The 22,429-nt window shown below is 37.6% G+C and overlaps 1 protein-coding gene across 2 annotated transcripts in view; it reads right to left on the reverse strand.

Annotated features, from left to right (window-relative positions):
* Window positions 1–851: 851 nt before the first annotated feature.
* Window positions 852–22,429, reverse strand: part of WDR72 (WD repeat domain 72) — a 212,207-nt gene continuing 190,629 nt past the window's right edge. For both annotated transcript variants that reach the window (XM_079769751.1, XM_079769750.1), the window contains exons 19-20: window positions 7,887–7,991; window positions 852–2,373 (exon numbers count right to left, since the gene is read on the reverse strand). In XM_079769751.1, coding sequence (XP_079625877.1) covers window positions 2,318–2,373; window positions 7,887–7,991 — 161 coding nt within the window. In that variant the 3' untranslated portion in view covers window positions 852–2,317. The remainder of the gene's footprint in view (window positions 2,374–7,886; window positions 7,992–22,429) is intronic.

Consider the following 22,429-nt stretch of genomic DNA (forward strand, 5'->3'; position numbering starts at 1 on the left):
CATTTTGTGGAGAATCAAAGGGTATAGAGCACTGCTTTTAAATACCCATATAATCAAAATGTCTGCAATATAAAAATTGCATGAATGGTCCATTCTGTAAAAATAAGACTTTAACAATCAATTGGATTAATGCATTCTGAGCCTTCACTTTAAACACATGGCATAAAACTCAGTTTTTAAAAATTCAATTATTATAATGTGCCCTCTAAAGATTGAAGAGAAACGTTATTTTTTGAGTAATTACTCACTTGAATAATTATAGAAGGTTTAAAAAAGAAGCAGAACATTGGAGAAAAATGCCCAAGGAAATAAAAATTACCCCAAAATACTACCAACTCGATAGCATGGTACTATTTAGCAAAGTGTTTTCTTATCATTTTTCTAATGTGTCACGTTCAAAGTAGCCTTAACTTATTTTCTCAAATAGCAACAGAATGTTTCAGCCCTAAGGCCACCTCTGTAGTTGTACGTTTATAATGCTATACATTTCACCTTCTATTGGAAGGACTTTACAGTGTTCAGCTTGCCTTCCATAGCCCATCCTGTGGAGTGCCTTCGCACAGACCCTGTGAGGAGCTCTCTACGTGGACAGAGAAGCGAGGCTCTGAGAAGCACAGCAGGGACATGCTGCCTGGACACGTGGCAGTGAAACCTACGTGCCTTCCAGATTCTGTCCTCCGTAGTATAGCCGGGGTGTAACTCAACAATGAAGAACAGAATTCTTACCTGCAAATTAGACATATGATATTCCTTGGAGGGAAATATATAATCATAAATATCACCAAGATTATTGTCAGAAAAAAAGCACAAGGTAATTTTTAATGAATTATTACAATGACAAGGAAGACTCTGGATACAAACATGTTTGCTCACTAATACAATTCATCCACTGGTTACTTAAGGCGAGGCCATCAGAAAGGACAGTCACGTAATCATCTTTTGAGCTGTTAGCTGTGGTTAGGGTTGCCACGTGGTTGATCCAAATAATTGTCTGACAACTTGCTAGTTTAAGTTCTCCTTACAACGGAAATTACTGAAATGTTGAATGTAACTCAATATTAAAAATAATTTTTAAAGAGACTAGATTTGGTTAGTAAGTTACACATGGATATTAGGGAGTATTATATAAAGCCACATGTTTAGGAATTGAAATGTTTGAGAGTTGTTGATGTTGGCCTCCAGAATTCATATTGATAAAGTATTTTAATTAGCCATGTAATATGAATTATTAATTTTAGCACCTACAAAATGATGCCAAAAAACCTTAAAAATCTCATTTAGTAATGTCAGGATTATGTCAGTTCTAATTTTCTATGGCTAGGGACATCATAAAATATGCATCAAGGTTTCAGTATTGGTTTCCTTAGACCTAAAAAAATGCTAAATTGGGCAGTGGTTTAAAATTATTTTTATTCTTCTTTGAAAAGAGAATAATACACAATACAGCAAATAAAGCAGATCACCAAGGACCTTCATAGATGAGCAGTTTAGGTCTGTTCCTACTTATATTGCTTTGCATATTTTGGTTTAAGAATGCTTGCTAGTCAAGCTTCTTTCTGGGAAAAGACCTGCAAGAGTTTATCCTCCATAAGGACCAGTTGTGATGTGCTATAAGTATGGTGCCCTTCCCAAATTCACATCTATATGTAAACAAGATCAACCTTTAGCTAGAGACATCAGCTCCTATGTTATTAGAAATCCAACTTAACTGCACAAGCTAGGTTCCTATTATACTCTGTATCACTTATTTGGGCTAATTGATGACTAAATGGAACTGGCTATTTGTTGACAACATTTCATCCTTAGGGATTAGATTTACTGCAGGGTGATTGATCTGAATTAAAGCTTCTATTAAAACAAAATGTCCTAACCTAACAAATCAAACAAATTTGGTAAAGTTTTGATTAAATACATTGAAGCAACATTACATTTAAAAGCATCGTGTGTTACACTGTTTAAAAGCAATGTGGTTTTAGTGTTGCTTGTTATATAATTCAGGAACTTAAAATATGGAAGAAAATCTAAAATGGTGTTAAATTTATGTCTGTGGGCTGACATTCCTTGTTGAAAATATTAAAATAAAAGTAAGAAACAGGAGTATAGAATGAATTGGACAACGGTTTTCTAAAATTAGATAAATTTGGATATTTTCTATCAGTAATTATACTTTCAATATACTCTGGCTAAAGTATTAGCAAATCTACTACAACCTAATATCTCGATCAACAACAACATAGCATATATACGACGATAAACAAATGGCATGTTTTGGGTCTCTTAATATGTCCAAATGCAATTCCCATAGATGATATTTCATTTAGCACAGCTTGCAGAAGCACATCTTTGCTATCCATGACCGATGCCTTGGCTCACCTGAAAAGAAAACAGATTATCTTGCATTATATGATGAAATAAAGAAAGGAGGAAGAAAGGCGGGGTGGAAGGGAGGAAGAGAGGGAAGGATGAAAGGAAAGAAGGAATGAAAAAAGAAATAAAGGAAGATAAGAAGAAAGGAAGGAGGAAAAAAAGGAATTACCTATAATTTCTGCATTTTAAAATTTATATTAAATCATATTAGTGTAAGAATAAAATTATATTAAATATATTAGTACAATAAAATAATGTTATCTTGTAAACCAGGGTCCAGGTATATTTTAATTAAACAAATTATTAATATAGGTTGTTTTTTATTGCCAAAAAGCTGAAAGTTTTCAACAAGATGAAACACATTAGAAATTACCAATTTTTCTTAAATTTCAAGGAGCTGAATTATTTTTAGAAAAGCCCACAATTGCAGTTTTAGGGTCAAATGTTTAAATGTTAGTTGAAATATGATTTGAATTATAGAATAAAAGAAAAACATTTATTTCCCACACTACTTAGATGATTGTTATTGTAGTCTAAAATATATCACCTTGCTTTCAATTAATTTGATTATCAGAATAATTGGAGCACTATGCCTTAGTTAACTACTTCTAAACATTTATATCAGTGATGTGACCATACATACTAACTACCACTCCTAGTTGGCAAAAACTCAAAAAAACCTGATTATTTGGTTTAGTTAAACCCTAGTCTATATTGTATAATATATGCTACATAAAATAATATATTAGCCAAGAAATTTTACATTATTTAAAAGTTATTAGTTAATGCTTTAAATGTTTCCCTTTGGGTAAATAAAAAAAATTGATACTTTAAACACAACTAGAAAGCGTTTAAATGTTTGTTTTTTTTACTACTGAAATTGTTTTTACTCCTTCTAGAACATTTTTTTTTTAGCAGCGACCATAAGAAGTGTGTTCTCGATGGCTATGATTGATGGGCTGCTCACACATTCCACATTTTTTCTGCTTCATGCATCATCATCAGCCATCTCCAACACTCCAGACCTGAATCTGTCCTACTTTCTGTTACCTGATTTTTGCTGGTGATTCATGAGCCAGAATAGTAAAAGGAAAAAAAATCCACCTTAGCTCTTCACAATGTAGTATCCCCTGGAAACTGTGAGGAATCTAGTTTTGTTCATCAGATTCATGCAAATGCTATATTGATTGACAATGATGTATATAAATCTACACACATAACGTGCTATATAAAAATCACTAAAATGTTCTATTAATGGCAGAATGCATACTGATTATAAATTACTTCAGAATGACGTGAAAATGCTTGTCTGAGTGCTTTTTTGGTACTTTCTCTATTGTCACTACTATTTTCAGCTGAAGCTATGTTTATGTGTACTATCCCTAAGTGCACCAGGAAGTAAAATTCTTCATTTTCCAAGCCAATAAGGTGATAAAAGCTCAAGGTCTCTCATTAACACTAGGATAAACATTGTGAATGTCACACTAAATTTTTTATCATGAGTGCAAAGATGAGAGGCAAGAAGACTTTTATAACTTACAGAATGGGAACTGAGCTTTAATCACTGCATGAAACAGAAAACAAGAAGTTAACCAGCAAAGGACTAAACTGAACTATTTTGGGGATAGCATCTTTCAGATTCAGAAGCGACCAGGCCTTAAAGAGCCAAAGAAAGAAAGCCTAACGGCCCTAAAATCTCAAAATAAAAGGGAGCTGCAAGTTCACAATGTGGTCTCAATGCTTCTATTACTAGACATCCAAGTTATTCCCACAGGTTTCAGGGATGTATAAACGCCATTGAAGGAGAAAGTAGACTTCACAGACTCTAAGGCAGAAACTTCAATCTGGGATTCACCTGTGAGGCAAAACTCTTTGCTAATGAATTATTCCAAAGGAAAGACACAGCTGAGGGAGACCTTAACCTATCAGACAAGACCCCCAGGTTCACTAGCAGAGTCAGAGTAGCAAGAACGCTCTGGTCTAAAGTTGCTTTGCCAACCTTAATGGACTGCAGTCACTCACCTGGGTATACAGCTTGAACCAATAAAGAGATCACAATGGCATGATGAACCAGGTAGAGCGCTCTGGAGACCAGCTGAACAACCACAGCACCAGACCTCTAAATCGTGACCTACATGCACACTCCAGCCCATTTACAAACGGTCATCCCAGTCTCTCCAGTGCCAGACAGCAGTGATGTCGATGGAAAAAGAACACTCTACAGATGAAGTTCAAAACCCACTGGATTCAAATATAGTCAGTTCACGAAGTCAATCTTACTGTCTTATATAAATTCTAAAAATTTGGTTTTAGTAGTAACATTTTAAATGTTCTATCAATGTTTAAAAAACTTCGACTTCACCTTTTAAAAAAGCTATTTTAGTTTTTCTATCTTCAATGCCCCTTTGCACTCTGCATGTGCAAATGAGTTGGTAGCAGCAATATGAAGCTAGAAGAACTAAAGTGAAATGTTTAGAGGATTTACAAAGAAAGGCTTTATGTGAAAAGAACAATATATGAGACAATATTCTTCAACTGTGCTTGAATGGGAAAATGATTTTTTTGTTTTCATTTTCTATATGCTGTCCCAACAACGGGTCTATTCATTAAAAAATGACGTAATAAATATGTTAGTCACTTAGAATTGCATAGATAAAACTATATAAGGTCAATATCCATTAAAGCTTGAAGACTGACCACATTCAATTTTGTAACTGGGGGATTTTGCACATACATGAAAATGTTAAAAGGAATTTTAAATTATTGATAATATCCCAGGTGAAAATGGTAAGAATGATGCATTCATGATTTAAATTCACTTCCTTCCATACAAGGAATAACAAATATACAAATACAATTATAAGCTTAGCTACTGAAGCACATGTATTGGTTTGAAGACACCTTACTAAAGCTTATCACTTAAAACCCCCAATTTCTTTTTTTTCCTAACAAAGGTGGTTAAACACCCTCTTACATGGTAAATAGAGCTAACTAGATCACTAAAGTAATATTTCTAGTTTTGGAGTCTTTATATTTGAATGACTTAATAGTTTGAATATTTGAATGACTTAATAGTTTGAAGTTAATTTTTGGACATTGAGAAGTAGACAGTCATATTTTCACAGGTCAAGAAAGTCCCTCTCTGCCACAAATTTCACATATCTCCCTTCATGTTCGGTTTTAAGAATTTTGCTTCTCCAATGCTCATACTTCAAAAAAAATGATGCACTCTTTCATCAAAATTTTTTCTTACTAAACAAGCACCTCTGTCAGAAGTGTCTTAATTTCTTATCACAGAATTTTATCCACACAAGGAGCAATAAATAATTCATGCCACTGCCTCTTTGTTGTGTGTCCCTGAACTGCACGGAGCTGGAAGGCTGACAGCTGTGTCAGGACAAGCGCCCAAGATCTGACATGACAAGTGACTAACAAGTTTCTTTCAGTTCACGGTGAAGGAAGACAATGGCCCAAAGTGCAGAAAGAAATCCTGAAACAAAATAAAACTGCTTCTTTCTTTTTACCTAAGTGTTTGCAATGAGCTTATTTCCAACCCACAAGCCCTGGTCATTTTATAGGACTGCCCAGCCCCCTTTATTCCTCACACTTGCTTGGCCATTTACGCCTGGCCACGGATCAATATGAGAAATTCTTGGAGAAATACGATGTCTCCATGACAACCAAGCCACAAATTCTCAGTGGAAGGCAGTGAGACCAGTAGTGAACTCTCCAGAGGTTTCCAGTCCTATAAGGCAAGATGTCTTAAAATGCAGGAGTGGACAGAGGGAAAAGCCAGAGTAATTCATTCTTTATTACCAGTTTAATGATGTCCGATGTATAGACAGTACTCACTTTTTAAGTTAAGAATCTTTATCAGCCACCTATATTTTCTAATTAATCTTTCTGTTTTTTGATACCTCCTTTTGTGGATGTCAATCAGATTTGACTATGTTATATTTGAATCTCACTACAATTCCATACAGAGGGATGATGGAAATTTATGCCACTTTTGAAATGGTATAAAGTGAATCTATTCTTGCCAAAGCAATGAACACTTAGGTAAAGACATGCTTCATGGACTTAACTGCCTGACAAATGGTTGATAGAAAACCAATTATTAAGACAGTTTAAAAACCTAGTCAAAATTAGGCGATTTGAGTCAAAACAAAAAGTTTATTTTAAATTAATTTTATTTTGGAAATGTAATGCTACCCCTATCCTCTCCCTTTTAGAGTAGGGTAGATCTACACTTGTCTTTTAGATATGGCAGGGGATGGGTTTACTGTACTGATGAGAAATTTCTGTCATTGCCAAGGATGCCGTTTCTCTGTTTGCGGGAGAGCAGAAGTGCGGCTGAGAGCAGACACAGGGCGGCAGTCCATCTTTTGAGGAATCTTCCTGCAGTGGAGGGACTGAAATACAATGCCATCGCCACTGGGCCTATTGGGGTTCCGAGATGACTTAGGGGACCTGACATAGATTGCAGGCTGCACCTTTCACTGAAAATTAAATCTCAGTAGCTCTCCTCGGGGAAGGATCAGGGGACTGTTTGCAGCTGCCCCCTGTCAGCGAAGGCTACAAGATTTGGAAATCTCTTAACTAAGCTGACAGGCCACAGAGAGGATGAATCAAAAATCTGATACATGGATCAGCACACAAAGATGGGAGAGGGGAGATGGTACCCAGCAGCCAGAGAAAATAGGAAAGAAAAATGTTTAGTGGAGGAAGATAGTTAAGTCTTTCATTCATAATAATAAGGTACTTTTTAGCACCTTATGGCTTTGTAGTGATCCAGGAATGCCCTTCAACTTTCACAAAGATTTTTTTCTCTTTAGCTAATTAGTTGTTAAAATTAGGCATGCTTCAAAGAGATAAAAAAACGGAAACAAAAATCTATGCTAAAGCGTTCTGGTCTTATTTTTCCAATACATTTCTGCCTATTCTTTCTATAAAGAAAATACAAACATAAATAACTTGACATTGGGTAAATTTTATTGCATGGGGAAGGATTATTATTTTCTTTTTCTTTCTTTCTAAACAGTTGACAACATCCTTTAGTACATTACTGTTATGCTAAAATCCTCTCCTGCCAGGTAGAGTCCTGTTTGTATTTAGAAAGGTAAATAGATTGTAATGATGACAATTTGCGTCTCTTTTGTCCCTAATTCTCCCTTTCCGCTTGATCCTATTATTTGAAATATTTAAAATATTGCCATTTCTTCAGTTTCCAATCTCTGCCTCTATTAACCAGTTTAGCCTAAAATTGATGATAATGAACTAATAGTGTCAGCTTCCTTTTCACTCATAAAGCCTTTGTACTTCCTCCAACTGAATTCTTGATGAAAGAGGAAAAGATAACAGCTCCACGCCGTGACCCCTGGAGGTGACCATTAATTTGACAGTGCAGCTGCTAAGAGCAAACAGCATTACAATGTCCTGTCTCCCCACCCCCTTCCAAGGACCCCAAAGCTGTGTCAAATTTATCATTTTATACTTGACTATTTTTAAATGGCTTTCACCTGGACTCTCAGACTCTTTCACGACACATCTGTCAGGCATGTCCTCAGTGTCTTGGAAGTTTGCCGAGTTTGAGTCGCTGTCATGCTTGACCAGACTGGCTGAAGCTATTAAAAAGAGAGAGAGCGAGAGAGAAAAGAAAGAGTGATGAAAAGTAGTAATAAACACCATTAAAACATTTCCTTTCAGTTCCACAGTGATTTCCAGGGACACATGATGTAAACACAAACAATAAATTGAAATAAAATGTATCCTCTAAGTATGTATTGGCAGACATGTAATTAGTTGAAAAATCTATAGATGAGACTTTATCTTAGAAGAAAAATAAGTTCATGGCATCAGCTTAAAAGCTACAAAGTAACAAAGTGATCCCTTCAAAGTAGAAATCGTATTTTTAATGCATAAATCTAAAACAATATAGTCAATTAATGGCAATAGGACACAGAGAGAAGGACATGAGGCTAGTCAATTAGAAAGACCAGTGCTTGGCTGGTGCAATGGTTCCTTTTGTCACACAAATCATCACTGATGAACACTTCTCATACATTGTGGTTCTCCATCAAATTAAAAAAACTATGATACCAATTATCTAAAAAAAAGGCCCTATAAAATAATTTTTAAAATATAGAATGAATACACTGCACACGATAATAAAGAGGGCTGGTATTTTTCATGCAAGGTCTCCAGGAAACTTGTCATGAGATACTATTTTCTGAGTAGGAATTATGAACAGAAACAGAAGCTATCACAGGAACCTAAGCACATTACAACCACTAGTTCCACTAGAGAAAACATAGACTCAAGTTTCCACATTTTCCCACAGGTTGTAATTCTTGGTCTAAATTATCTCCATAAGAAACATATTTCCATATTACATTTGTTCACTGAATCATATCTCAGGAAAAGTGGACATGTCTTCACGAGAAAAACCCCGTGAATAATGAAACAAAGCAAGCCTAAAATAATATAAATTGTCATACTTCTCTGAAGTCAAACAACATAAATATGTATATTATTTACTACATTGGAATTTTATCTCTTACAAATTGCTGTCTCCTCAGGTCTTGATAACACACAAGACATTTATAAGCAATAATATGTATTTATAACTCACGCATGAAATAACACATTTGTTGGCACAGGGGAACGTACAGGGACACTGTTCCCAAACCTTCGTTAGGAGATGAGAGCAAGTGCAGAGGCTGAGGCCAGGCCACTTCACACATTCCACGAGTGACACAGGGGACCGGCCAGGTCCAAAGCAGCTTTAGTAGGGCTCTTGTTTGTTTGTTTGTTTTTTGTGGAGTGTGCATTGTGTTGGCGATCACAGCCTGAGGCTCATATATGCACACTTTAAAGGAGACTAGTAACATACTTCTGATTCACAGAATCCGGTCCCACAGTTTCAGCACCCCTCAGAATGGACAGTACTCTCTTCTGTGGAAGTGCCAGCAGAGTTTGGATTCACTGCATCTCTAAAACCTTTTGTTTGAGAACACATTATGAGGAAAATATATGAAATTCTGATTTTAAATGAATAAAACCAACTTTTCATGTTGTACATTAGAATTTTTTGAAAAGAATAAATGAAAGTAGGTAGCCTGTTTTATTCACTTCTGTATATCATGGGCCATAGAAGGTATTCTTGAAGGATTTGCAAAATGAATGAATGAAGCAGAGGTACCCTGTTAGATGTCCTCCTGATCCAAGAGGATATGTGCTTTAAACTACTGTCTCCTGTTTAGGCCCACTTGGTATGAAGGATGCTTATTTGCAAAATGGTGGTCTGGGTTAGTCTGTGATTTGAAAGGAGCAACACGACACACATGCCCTAAGTTGTTATTGGTGTAGCTGCCTTTAATTTCCCCCAGGTTAGATCACACTTACAGATTATTTTTGAATCCAAAGGTTTTTGTGAACTGTTTCAGTGGGATAATTAAATGCATCAAAATGGCAGGACAATATGACATTGGTCAAGATTTCTTAGCCTGTTTTAATCATTTTTATCTCTATGTATCTTGCTAATTTCTGAAATACTGATGTTAGTATTTATAACAGGGAATTAATCATATAGAGAAATCTATTACGAATGGCTAATGAGGTAGAACCTGTGTCTATTTGGGCAAATGCATAGCCCTTATCACCTCATACACTGTTCTTCCATAATTTAAAATGTGCACCTATTCATTCATTCATTCCTCCAATAAAACTCTGTTCTCTTCTAGAGGAAGACAGCATGGTATTAGAACAGCAAAGTAAATACCTGCAAACACTTTTAGTGGCAATAAAGTGGCCCAGGATGAATTGACATCTCAAGAAAGTCAGAAAGTTTGATGTAGTTTTTAGCTACGTGATCTCCAGTAAACTCACAGGGGTGGGAGCCATGCAGCTATTTTTTTCTTCACCACTGATGTTGAAGGGTGTGGTTTGTGTGGGGGTAGGAGAATGGTGAAAGCTATTCTTCAGATATTTTGCTTCATTACACTTTAGCTTTCAAATCTGAGATGGTACGAGATTTGCCATTTTTACTGGATAGTTTATTGGGGTTCCAATTAAATTTACTGCAAAAGAAATACCTACATTCTGTCAATGGGGAACAACAAGCATTGGAAAGGTTAATTACCGCCATTCTACTTTTTTTTTTTTTGAGAGGCTAATCTTTGCAATTGTTCTTCTGGGTGTTTCCTGTGATATTTCATCATTAAAGTCTGACATGATGTGTGACCAAGGCTTCTCTAATGAATCATTTCCAAAATGATGAAATCAACAACTATTGATTTAGTGCTTATTATGGATAGAGCGCCTTGCTAGACAATGTGAGGGGTAAAAAATGAAAGCACTTTTTATATGCCCTCATACAACTTGTGATCTAGTTGAGGTAGATCACAAGTTGTATGAGGGCATATAAGTAACTGGTAACTAGTAGGATCATTAGAATATTTCAAGAGTGATATGGTTTTAAGGAATGCAGAGGTAATTTCCCTGCAAGAGAGTAGTCTGGAAGTAAAATTTGAATTAGATCTTCTTGATAGGAAAAACGGTTAGCTGAATGGGAGTTCATTCAGGTAAAAGAAAAAGTTGTGAACCTGGCTGGGTATGACCAAAGAAATATATTAGCCTAGTGCCACAAATATATTTGTTAACAAAATGTTGCTGCCTACTTTTGTATGTATTTTTAATGAATTCTCTTCGAGCTTTTTCTGAACTGCTGTTGTGGCTAATTTTTCTCACCTGTATAAGTTAGTTATAGACAGGTTTTTCCTAGCCCTAGATAGTCAATAATTTGATCTTTACTGATGGTGGGCCCATTTATCACAGTAAGTTGTCCTTTCACTATACATATTGACTTTTATTTATCAATACCAAAGTCCATTTGTAGCTCATCACTAAAGTTCTTGGATATTTTCAGTAGTTTTTGAAGATGCATTTTAGGGCTTGGCAAAGAGATACTTTTGACATCAATATAGTGCAAATGGTTGCTAGGCTCATCCTTAACTTAAAATCAACTGTTTATTTCCTCTGTAATGGATTCTGAAATAGTCTGCATTTGGGGGGCAAGGGTCAAAAAAATGAACTCTTCTTGACAGTTCTACCACTAAAGATGTTAGGCTCTTCCATTTACTCATCACACACCTCAAAATATTGACAACTGAAAGGGAAGTGTTCTAAATATCCTTGTGATATCTTTGGTAGCTATATAGAGGGTGAAGTCCATGCACTTTGTATGGATGTGTTTGACTAGGGTGTGTGCTTAATGAGTGTAATTCTAGATCCTAAACAAATGAATGGTTCAACTGTAGACAATATCAGATCAGCAAATTTTAAAAGTGATTTTAGAGAGAGGAAGGGGTAGGGAGAGGGAGAGATAGAAACATTGATCAACTGCCTCCTGCAGGCCCCCTACTGGGGATGGAGCTTGAATACCAGTCAGCAACCTGGGCATGTGCCCTAGGATTTGAACTCTTGGGGCATGGACTATGCTCCCGAGCCATACTGACTGGGCTGAAATCAGTAATTATTAAACCAAATTTAAGAATATCGAACAAACCCTGGTCAGTTTGCTCAGAGGTTAGAGCATCTGCCTGTGGACCTAAGGGTTGAGGGTTCTATTCTCAGTCAATGGCACATACCTGGGTTCTGTCCAAACTCAGGTCAAGTACATGTAGGAGACAGCCAACTGATGTGTCTCTCTCACTCACACAGTGATGTTTCTCTCTCTATTTCTCTCTCCCTTTCTCTCCTCACTTCCACTCTTTAAAAATCAATAGCATATATATGGAAACCCAGAAGATTGCATGACAAAGGCTCTATAGAAGAATTTACTATACAAAATGTGATGACAGGGTCATCAGTGTTTATGCTCCTTCACTTCCCTCTAGTCTCTATTTTGATTTTGGTTAACCGCTAAAAATTCCCTTTCCTTTTCAACTCATTTGCAAATAGATGGTATTAACTCTTAAAGGTGGATAGACCTAGGCAGCAAACAACTCCAAGAAATATGCCCTCGCCCCCACAAGAGGATGAGCACTGACAAAAATCTCTGTCTCCTTCACAAATAGTAACTTGTCTTTCCAAGCTAGGCCAGCATGTAGTATATGTAGAGCCCTTGTTAAAAATCCATATCATTTACAGTGTGAATAAAATCTGCAGTCCAAATAATGTTTTCAATACAATGACTTATATATGATTTAAAAATAGATCCCATTCATCATATGTATGGACTTTTTGGAAGTATTTTAGATATTGATAGGAAAATCATTAATAAAAACATATAACAGTTTGAAATATTGGTCAACGGAACAAAATAAATCACTGTAGTAGCAGATAAAACTCAGACAAAAATCTTAATCACACTTTAAAAAGAATGTAGAGTTTGCAGAGGTCAGGAAAGACTAAAAGACTGCTCAGATGTATGGAATGAGCAGGGAAAAGAAAGAAGTCAAAGTCCTGAGTTCAAGTCTACTAGCTCAATATGGTGGCCAAGAGGGTCACTTCCTCTTTGATAATTTCGGTCTCTTCCTAATCTTAAGGAGTTAGTATGAAATCAACCTAAAACAAAAAATATTTCCAGAGGCTTACAAGAAAAAAGAAAAAAAATTACATTAAATTCAAGTAGAAGTTAATACTAATGCAATACTCACATATCACAAAAGACTGCAATAAATTTTAAGTTGAGGTATTAATTATTTACTGAATCTTTTAAAACACAGCTTTGCCTCTCAGGTACAGAAATTTCCTCTGTTCTCCAGGGTGTTTGAACAATGGACTGCTTTGGTAAGGCCTCTAAACAAGCAAGTGCATCTCTAGCCTAAGGCAGGTACTCGGAGTACTTATGAAATAGCTGAGTGAAACTACTAACAAGGATTCCTAAGAATTTAAAAAGCAATGATTAATTTCACTTGTAATTTAAGGGAGAATTCTTAAGGTCAGGCCTAGATTATAGTTCAAACATATCCAAACATCCCCCCAAATCTATTATTAATTTCAACAGTCTACATAATGAGGAAGACCCTGTCTGCCTTATTTCTGAATGGAAAATATAATTTCTCATTGTTTAAATTAATACATATATTTGGGGGCTAAACAAAAGTGAGTATCAATAATTTTACTATAAAGAGTAACTTCTGAGTTCCTGGGTATATGCGTGTGTGGGGGAGTGGTTGGTTTTATTGGAAGAAAGCTCAAGTAACAGGACCTATAAGATCTGTTTTTTAATTCCACCTGTACTCATAACATTATGTCCTTGAATATGTCATTTCGCTTTCCTGGAATTTTATTAATAAAACTAGAGGCCCGGTGCATGAAATTCGTGCATGGGGGTGTGTGTCCCTCAGCCCAGCCTGCACCCTCTCCAACTGGGACCCCTCTCACAATCCAGGACTGCTGGCTTCCAACTGCTCGCCTTCCTGCCTTCCTGATTGCCCCTAACCGCTTCTGCCTGCCAGCCTGATCACCCCCTAACCACTCTGCTGCCAGCCTGATTGATGCCTAACTGCTCTCCTGCCAGCCTGTTTGCCCCTAACTGCCCTCCCCTGCAGGCCTGGTCACCCCTAACTGCCCTCCCCTGCCTGCTTGGTCACCCCTAACTGCTCTCCCCTGCAGGCCTGGGTCTCCCCCAACTGCCCTTCCCTGCAGGCCCAGTCGCCCCCAACTTCCCTCCTCTGCTGGCCTGGTTCCCCCCAACTGCCCTCCACTGCAGGCTTGATCGCCCTCAACTGCCCTCCCTTGCAGGCCTGGTCCCTCCCAACTGCCCTCCCCTGCTGGCCATCTTGTGGTGGCCATCTTGTGTCCACATGGGGGAAGCCATCTTTGACCACATGGGGGCAGCCATCTTGTGTGTTGGAGTGATGGTCAATTTGCATATTACTCTTTTATTAGATAGGATTAGACAGTTGGACAGGACAACCTTCTTGACATTTTCTGGCTCTGAGATAAATATTCTGCGAGCTCAGAGTCCAATACCAACCAACCATTCAATATATCACTGAGCAGGATACTAGGAGCATAAGTGGCTACTATACTACCCTTATAGTAAATAATGAGAACTTCTGAGGCACTTTCTGAATTAAGTGAGATTGTTATTTTACTACATGTGGCAATATCCAATCTCACTGAGGGACAGAAGAAATCAGGGCAGCTTCAGAGAGATACTTGGGTAGTTGTAATGCCAATGTGAAGCAGCCCTAAGAAAAGATGACCAAAAAAGGACTGAGGTTACAGAATGACTACTCCTGAGAAAAAACAAGGTGAATCTTTAGCACAGAAAATCATCCACTAGATGTTTGCCGATGGTGCAAAAACAATCTTTAAAAGCAAATCTTACTTTTCTTAGAATCATGTTTATGCAATTAATTCCTTTAAACAACCCCTCTCTTCATCCATCAATTAGGTAAATATGTCCTTCAGTACAAGATAAATCATCCTAAACTAAATTAATTGGGTATATGTAATAATTACAAGAAACACAATTGCTGTGGACAAGCTCTGGCTTGGATGTGAGGTGGTCTGGGTTAGGTTAGGCTGTATGTGCACTAGACTCATTTGAAGTCTGCAAAGGGCATATGCCTGGGTTGCGGTCTCAATCCCCAGGGGGGAGCATGCAGGGCAGGAGGCAGCCGATCAATGATTCTCTCTCATCATTGATGTTTCTCTCTCTCTCTCTCTCTCTCTCTCTCTCTCTCTCTCTCTCTCCCTTCCTCTCTGAAATCAATAAAGGTATATATTTTTTTAAAAAAAGTTCTCAATTATTGTTTGTTGAGTAAATGTACAGGTTCATGGAGAGGTGTGGTGTTCCTGTGGAGCTGTATTTTCCTCAGTCAAATCTCTTAAAGGAGAATCAGTGGAGTTCCAACTTTTTCCATTCCATCCTATATAATAAAACCCTAAAATGCAAATTGACCTAAGGGTGGAACGACCAGTAGCTATGATGCACACTGACCACCAGGGGCAGATGCTCAACACAAGAGCTGACCCCCCCACCCCACCCCCCGTGGTCAGTGCACTCCCACAGGGGGAGCGCCGCTTAGCCAGAAGCCGGGTTCATGGGTGGCAAGCACAGTGGCGGTGGTGGGAGCCTCTCCTGCCTCCGCAGCAGTGCTAAGGACCCCTTGGGGGATGTCTGCCTGCCGGCTTAGGCCCGCTCCCCCTGGGCAGGCAGACATTCCCAGAGGGGTCCTGGACTGTGAGAGGGCACAGGCCTGGGTGAGGGAGCCACCCCTCCCCAGTGCACGAATGTCTTTTATGTGTAAGGATGGGACCCATGACGTCATTTGTCTTAGTCAAGCCTGGCATGAAAACCAACTCTAATCAAGTTATTTAAACTCTCAAACTGAAACAGACTGTTGAGACATATTGGATGGAGGATGGAGAGAGTATGACATTGGAAACATGTAAATTGAGAAGTAGGAAGGGAGAATAACCTTGCATCTTCTACATTAGTCCTTAATTTTCTTCTGAGTAAATTAAGAGTGGATATAACCCAGGAAAACATTACTTGCATCATTTTTATACTTACCTATAATTTCTAGGTGTAAGAAATAAACTGGTCAAATCAGCAAGCTTAAATGGCTTTTTCATTTAAGCCATAGAGATAATTATTCAAGACAAAGGGACTCAAGAACATCTTATCTGAAAGGATCTCTTCATTACTATAAGGAAGTATAGGTGATGAATGAGTTCTAAGAATGTACGGAAATCAACTTCCACACTCTTCATGTAGTTGAGGTTTTCTGCAAAAGTCATTTGACATTTCTCATAAGGGCCAAATCCTGTGGTAAATACAGAAATGCATTACTGTTCAGAAGTTCAAGAAGTTGAAAGCAGGAATGTATTCCAAAGAAGAAAACAAGTAGATCCCCATGTATTGACAAATTGAAGAATGGTAAGTAAAGGGAGAATCCTAAGAAGAATTTATAGCAAACTTCCCAGCTTGCATTTAAAAATTTAGAAAAAAGTTGGGAAAACAAAAGAGATCCTTCAATCAAAAGAGTGTCAAGCTAGCATTGAGATTAGAGATAAAGATGATTTATATAGAAACTTAAGATAAGGATTCACAGCATAGGGCAATTTAAACCACAGCAAAGTTTATGGTTTCCCACAAGAAAAAATACCAAACGTTTTCCTCTTGAATCGGAGGGAGAAGAAACTGTCATGTGGCACTACCATTGGAATTCTTAAGAGCAGCAACTTTTCCAGAGGCTGAACCTAAGATGACAATATCAGCATGGGGAGAATGGTTGGTAGGTAGTCTCAAATTCCTAGCTGATAGCTGTCTCTATCTCAAGGGAAAGCCTTTGTCTCAGATGGTTAGTCCAGTATCAGAGCACTTTTATCTCCTAGATAGAAAATGGAAAATAAGAAAATCAAATTATCTAGATTATACCTTCATCTTCTAGTGCTTTGTCAACATTAAGAAGGATGCAAGGAAGAATAGGTCTAAGTTACCATATTGTGTATCATTAGGCTTGGTTACTACTCTGAATTGATTTATTTTTATTTGAATAACATCAAAAGGGTATGTTAGCATACTTGAGCACTTGCTGAAATTGAATGGAAGACATGTTTGGATGGTAATACTGTGACCTACCACTGTATTATAATGTACTCTGCAGCAAGCATCACTCTCTTGCACACCACACCCAACACATGCACTGGTGCCAAACACAGAAAGCATAGGTGGTCTGTTGGAATTGATTGCTTCTTATGGTCACACATTTAAAGTGCAGCCATTCATTTCAAAATACTAATTTTGCTGGGGGATAAATAATTAAAAGATGCCTTCTCAAATCCTTAAGCTGTGTCACTGTATTATAGTCAGTAATTGTACTAATATCTCTAAGAGATGAAAAGTGGGGGGGGGGGGGAGTGACGGACATCTGTAATGGTGTCAACAATAAATAAATTTTAAAAAGAGATGGTTTCCCAAAATATAGAAATGACCTTGACCTTGATAAGTAGTAGAGTTTCATTTGGATACTAGACAAGCCAGTGCATCTATAAATAAAGGATAAGAGAAACACACCTAAAGAAAGTAAACTTTTAAAGAACAAGTATGATATGAATAAAGGGAAATGAGCAACTATAATGAGACTTGCACAAAACTAAATTCCATACAAAAGAGAATCATAGAGAAATAAGGAATAGAAAACAAAAGCTAAGAGATAAACAGATATTTTTACTATTTATTTTTTAATCCTTGCCTAAGGGTATGTTTATTTATTTTAGAGAGAGAATGGAAGGGAGAGAGAAAAACATCCATGTGAGAGAGAAACATCAATCGGTTGCCTCCATAAGTGTCCTGGCGGGATGGAACCTGCAGCCTTCTGGTGTATAGGATGATGCTCCAACCAATTGAGCCACATGGCCAGGGCCAATATTTTCAGATAAGACAGTATAAAATAGTCTCCTAGATTAGTGTAAAATATGCCTCTTAATAAATTTTTACCAATCTTTTGCAAGAATACATGGTGAAATCTCCAGGATTTATGAGGACACAAAGGGTTCCTGAATTGTGGAATGTTAGACTGATCAGCTTAACTACAGAAGCAATTTCTAAATCCAAATCAGTGAGAACACCTGCTATATACACATTTCAGTATAGAAAATCTTAGGGAACATTAAAAGAAAACATGATCCAACGTATGTGTAATAAAGAACATGTCTCTTAGCTACCATTTGCTATGACTCAAGGACCTTAGCCAATGTAAAAATGTAGGCAAGTGGTTAAGAGAAGGCTGGCACTTTAGGAAGGGGATGATCAACACAATAAACCAACCACAAGAAAACCAACAAGTGAGCCCAGGAGGCCTCCACACCTGGGATCCTGTGTGTGTCACCTGGGATCCTGTGTGTGTCACCTGGGATCCTATGTGTGTCGCCAGTGATGGTAGTCAATATAGGATACAATGGCATTTAAGGCCAACTACAGGTCTGGGAGGAAGTAGGGGTTGGGAGGAGATTTAATAAAGTATCAGAATATCTCTGGAAGAAATTAGGAAGACCAAGACTCCATTACAAAATAAAATGTAACTGATCATTGTAAAATTACCAAGAAGTTATACATACCTATGCTATGACTGCTATTTTCTAACCTTTAGTTCCTCCAACCCCTCTCACCCTATTTTCCATTACCAGAGTCACTCCTCTAGTTTAATAGCTTGATAAGACATATCTTTCTCTCCAGTAATTCTTTAAACAGACAAGTCATATCCCTAAAACCAAGGTTTAATCACATGTAGCTTCTATTTAGAAAAACCTACAATCACTTCTCTTGTCAGCAATGAGGGATTCTGGAGCCATGGAATTGAGGGCCTTTCATGATATTTTCTCAACTCACATCTAGAGGTTTCTTGATGGATACGGCCCCCACCCCCCACCCCCTTTTAAATTCTGATATCATATCCTGTAGCTGGATGTCCCCTAGGTATGCTATTTACATTCCACCTCGGTGCTTTTGAGAGCCTCACCAGCTTGATATATCCTCTCTCATTCCAATCTCCAAATCTCTGCTTGCCAAAATACTCCTCCTTATTCAAGACTCAACTCAAATGCTACCTTTTCCTAAAGTTTTCATCAACCTACAAGTTAACATTATTTTTTCTTCCCTATTCTGTGTTTCTTAGCAGTTTATTTGGCCTGTGTTATTATTCTTATCCCATTCTTTGATTATTGTGTCTGATTTTTTTCAATGAGCTACATTAATAAAGAAGAAAGATATTTTAGGCACATCTTGGAATTTTGAAGCTGATGTGAGGACAACTTTACTTCACTACAATCAAACCTTTAGTGCTGCAATCAGAAGACTGAACTGGAAGAATCATAGGCCCGACCCATTGTTTCAATTTCTGTCATCTGTAGCTTGCCTCAGATAGTTGGAAATTCATAGACAGTATGCAAACAAACATGACGAGTCTCATGCTCAGGGGACAGCTTCCTTAAGGCAAGGACAGCAATTGCTAGGGAAGTCTTCCTCTGTATTGAATGAGATTATGTAGACATTGGGTGAACCATGTTGAGCAAGATTTCTAGCTAGGTCAAAGCATCATTACAACACTACCTTCCCTCCCTTCAAAGAATTTTGTAAACTAAGAGTCCTACATTGTAAAATATTATACCTGTGCCCTACAACAGAAGAGAAAATTCACTGATTTTCACTCTCTTTTCTTTTCCCTCATAAATCTTAAAGTTAAATTTACCCTAGGGATTTCATTTCTCTGAACTCAATGTACAGGCATAAAGCAAATTTTGTTCTCACAGGACATCCCATTTTTGTTTCATTAGTTCAAGGAAAGGGTCACTCAATTTTTAAAGCTTTTGATTTGATCTTTGCTATGATTCATGCCATCTAACATCCATAGACTTACTATACACTGAAATGTATCTTATATATAAAATGTGTCTCCATGGACCTGGTAATGGTTGTACCTTCACATAAAGTACGCACACGCCACCTCACAGACACAGGAGTCTGGGAGAGGGGACCCGAAACAGAAAGCACACTTATTTGTTGAATAAACAATTTTTGTTTTGCCCAAGTTCTTATTCTAAGATAGATTTTTTTCTCTTTTGATGAAAGGCAAAATGCTTCCATGGAGATGGAGGTGAAAATGCTCTTATACATTTCCCCCAAATATGAGGCTTACATTTATTCTTTTTTCTATATTTTTATTCATGCCTAACCATCTCACTGGTGATAAAAAAGTTTTATTAATGTAATAAAGGAACAAAGGAATAATGATAAATTTGTTGTAATTTAATTAGATAAAATGAATTCTTGTGGTCATAATGTAAGAATAGATTATGTTCTCTAAAGAAATATTGAATTATAGAAACATGATTTTTATATAATATCATTTAAACTTACCATTTAATCATATTAAATAATAATTCTTATGGGGCTAGTGGTTCATATGCTTTTTTGTCTCTACATTCTTTCTATGGATCAGTTACATGATTTTAAAAGGTTCTCTCATCCTATTGCTATTGAGGGGCTTTGCCAATGTTCTCCAATAGTCAAAATATGATTTCCCATGCTGGGCATCTACAGGGAACCACGATCATAGGCTTTGCATAGAACCTCCATCTGGTCATGAATTAAAGATTATACAAATTTATTCCTCAAAATCAAACAAACAACAAACAAAAAAACCGGAGAGATTTGGATTGAACTTGTTTTGACTAATGATGGTAATTTTTTTTGTTTTAAAATCTTCCAGGTGTTAGGAGGCTCAGCCCAACACAGCACAGTTGGAGTACACAAAATGGCAGCTTGAGCCAGGAGGAAGCCATTCTTCCCAGGGCATTTCTCTTCTATTTTTTCCCCTGAAAGAAGTCCAACTTAGAGCCATTCAGAATAGTCAGAGTAGGGAGGTAAACAAAAATGCTTTCCATTTCATTGACAACAGTTCAAATTGGCCTTCCTCCAAGAATAAGCAGCCCCGACATTGTCCCCATTCTGTGGAATAGAATCTCAGAGATTCCAGCTCACATGCGGCAGAAGGCCCTGGCCGCCAGTCAGCCAGCTAGTTATCCACGGAAGTGGCTCAAGGCTGACACTCAGATTAACTGGTTCACACTAATTTACTTCACACAGATTCCATTTATCTCCTAGAAGATCCCCTGGCAGCAGCTTATAATGGCATATCCTAGGATGCCTGCCTGCATGCGTTTTTAAAGCAGCAGTGCTTGATGAATCTGAGTTCAGAAAACAGTTCACAGATTGAGGAGTAGGTGCAATCAGAAAACATCAAGAGGCACAGCTGGGACTTGGTAGCTTGCTTGACTGGTCTGAGCAGCTGAGCATTAACTGTCTGCTTTTGTGTGGACTGCTCACTGCCATTGGGACAAATCAGAGAGCCACTCCCATTTTCCCTTACTACTCACCCTCCCAAGGAAATGAGAAAGTGCATCACCCTCCAAGTAGCATGTGCAGCTGTAGGGAAAGCTAATTTGACCATTTAACCTTTACTCTTCAAATTCAATGATATTGCTGATCTAGGTAAAACTGCAGCTGATAGTTCTAAGGTTAACATGCTGGATAATTGGACTAGGCAAATGGAGCTAGAAAAAATAAGTAAAAGTGAACTCCAAATTATTTTATTTACTTTCCTCAGTGAGGTCCAAAGAGCTGGCTAAGATGCCATGATGGTGGGGGTAGGTGGTTACCACCTTGATGCCTGCTCTCCCATGTCTACCTACCATCAGGCTTGGGAAACACACAAAAGGGCTCCATATTGGTGTCAAATGAATAAATGGGTGGATGAGTGCACAACCAAGTCACTATTCTCTGACATTTTACAAGTGTGGCGAACCACTCACTGTTTTCAAATTAAGGTGTAAAATACTGGTATCCTAATGGTCAGTATCCAACGGCAGAAGGAATTGAGAAGATCTAATGGCAGCGAGGCTAACAGAATTAAACAATAACCATTCGTGGCAAATCTACCAGAGCAGTAACAAAGCACATTTAGTATTTAGAAGGTTAAACACTGGGCTGCCATAGCCGGTTGATGGAAAAAAAGTAGGATTAAGGCTTTTGCATGAGCCTTGACATGATCGTGTTGTCTGCCTGCTGTCATAAGCTTTGAAAAACAGCTGAGATCACCTTCTTATAAGCTCCAACTCAAAGATGTTTAAGCAGCCCCAAATCCAATTAAACAGGGGTAAATAGGAGGAAGAATTTTACTGAGCACAATCATCACATTTTTTTCTTAATGCAAAACAGCATAATTGCAGGTTAGACAGCGCCTTAATCTCCCATTAAATCTCATAGATTGCTGATTTATACAGAGAGTGGCAGTCCTGCTTTCTATATCGGTGTGCTTAATTTTAGGTCATTATCCTTTATTATGTGACTTGTAATCCTTAAAGCCCATGATTGTGTCTGGGTATTTGGGAAGGATTGTACTTGGCAATACACGGCTTCTGCTTCTAAGAGTGATGATTTAATTGAAAGATATAGTATGATTAGATGTTGAATTACATACATTGCCTTTCTTTTGTAATTAGCTAGTTTCTTGTAAGTATTTCCTTCAACAAACACGGTTTA

Source organism: Cnephaeus nilssonii (assembly GCF_951640355.1).
Source record: "Cnephaeus nilssonii genome assembly, chromosome: 4".
NCBI lineage: Eukaryota > Metazoa > Chordata > Mammalia > Chiroptera > Vespertilionidae > Cnephaeus > Cnephaeus nilssonii.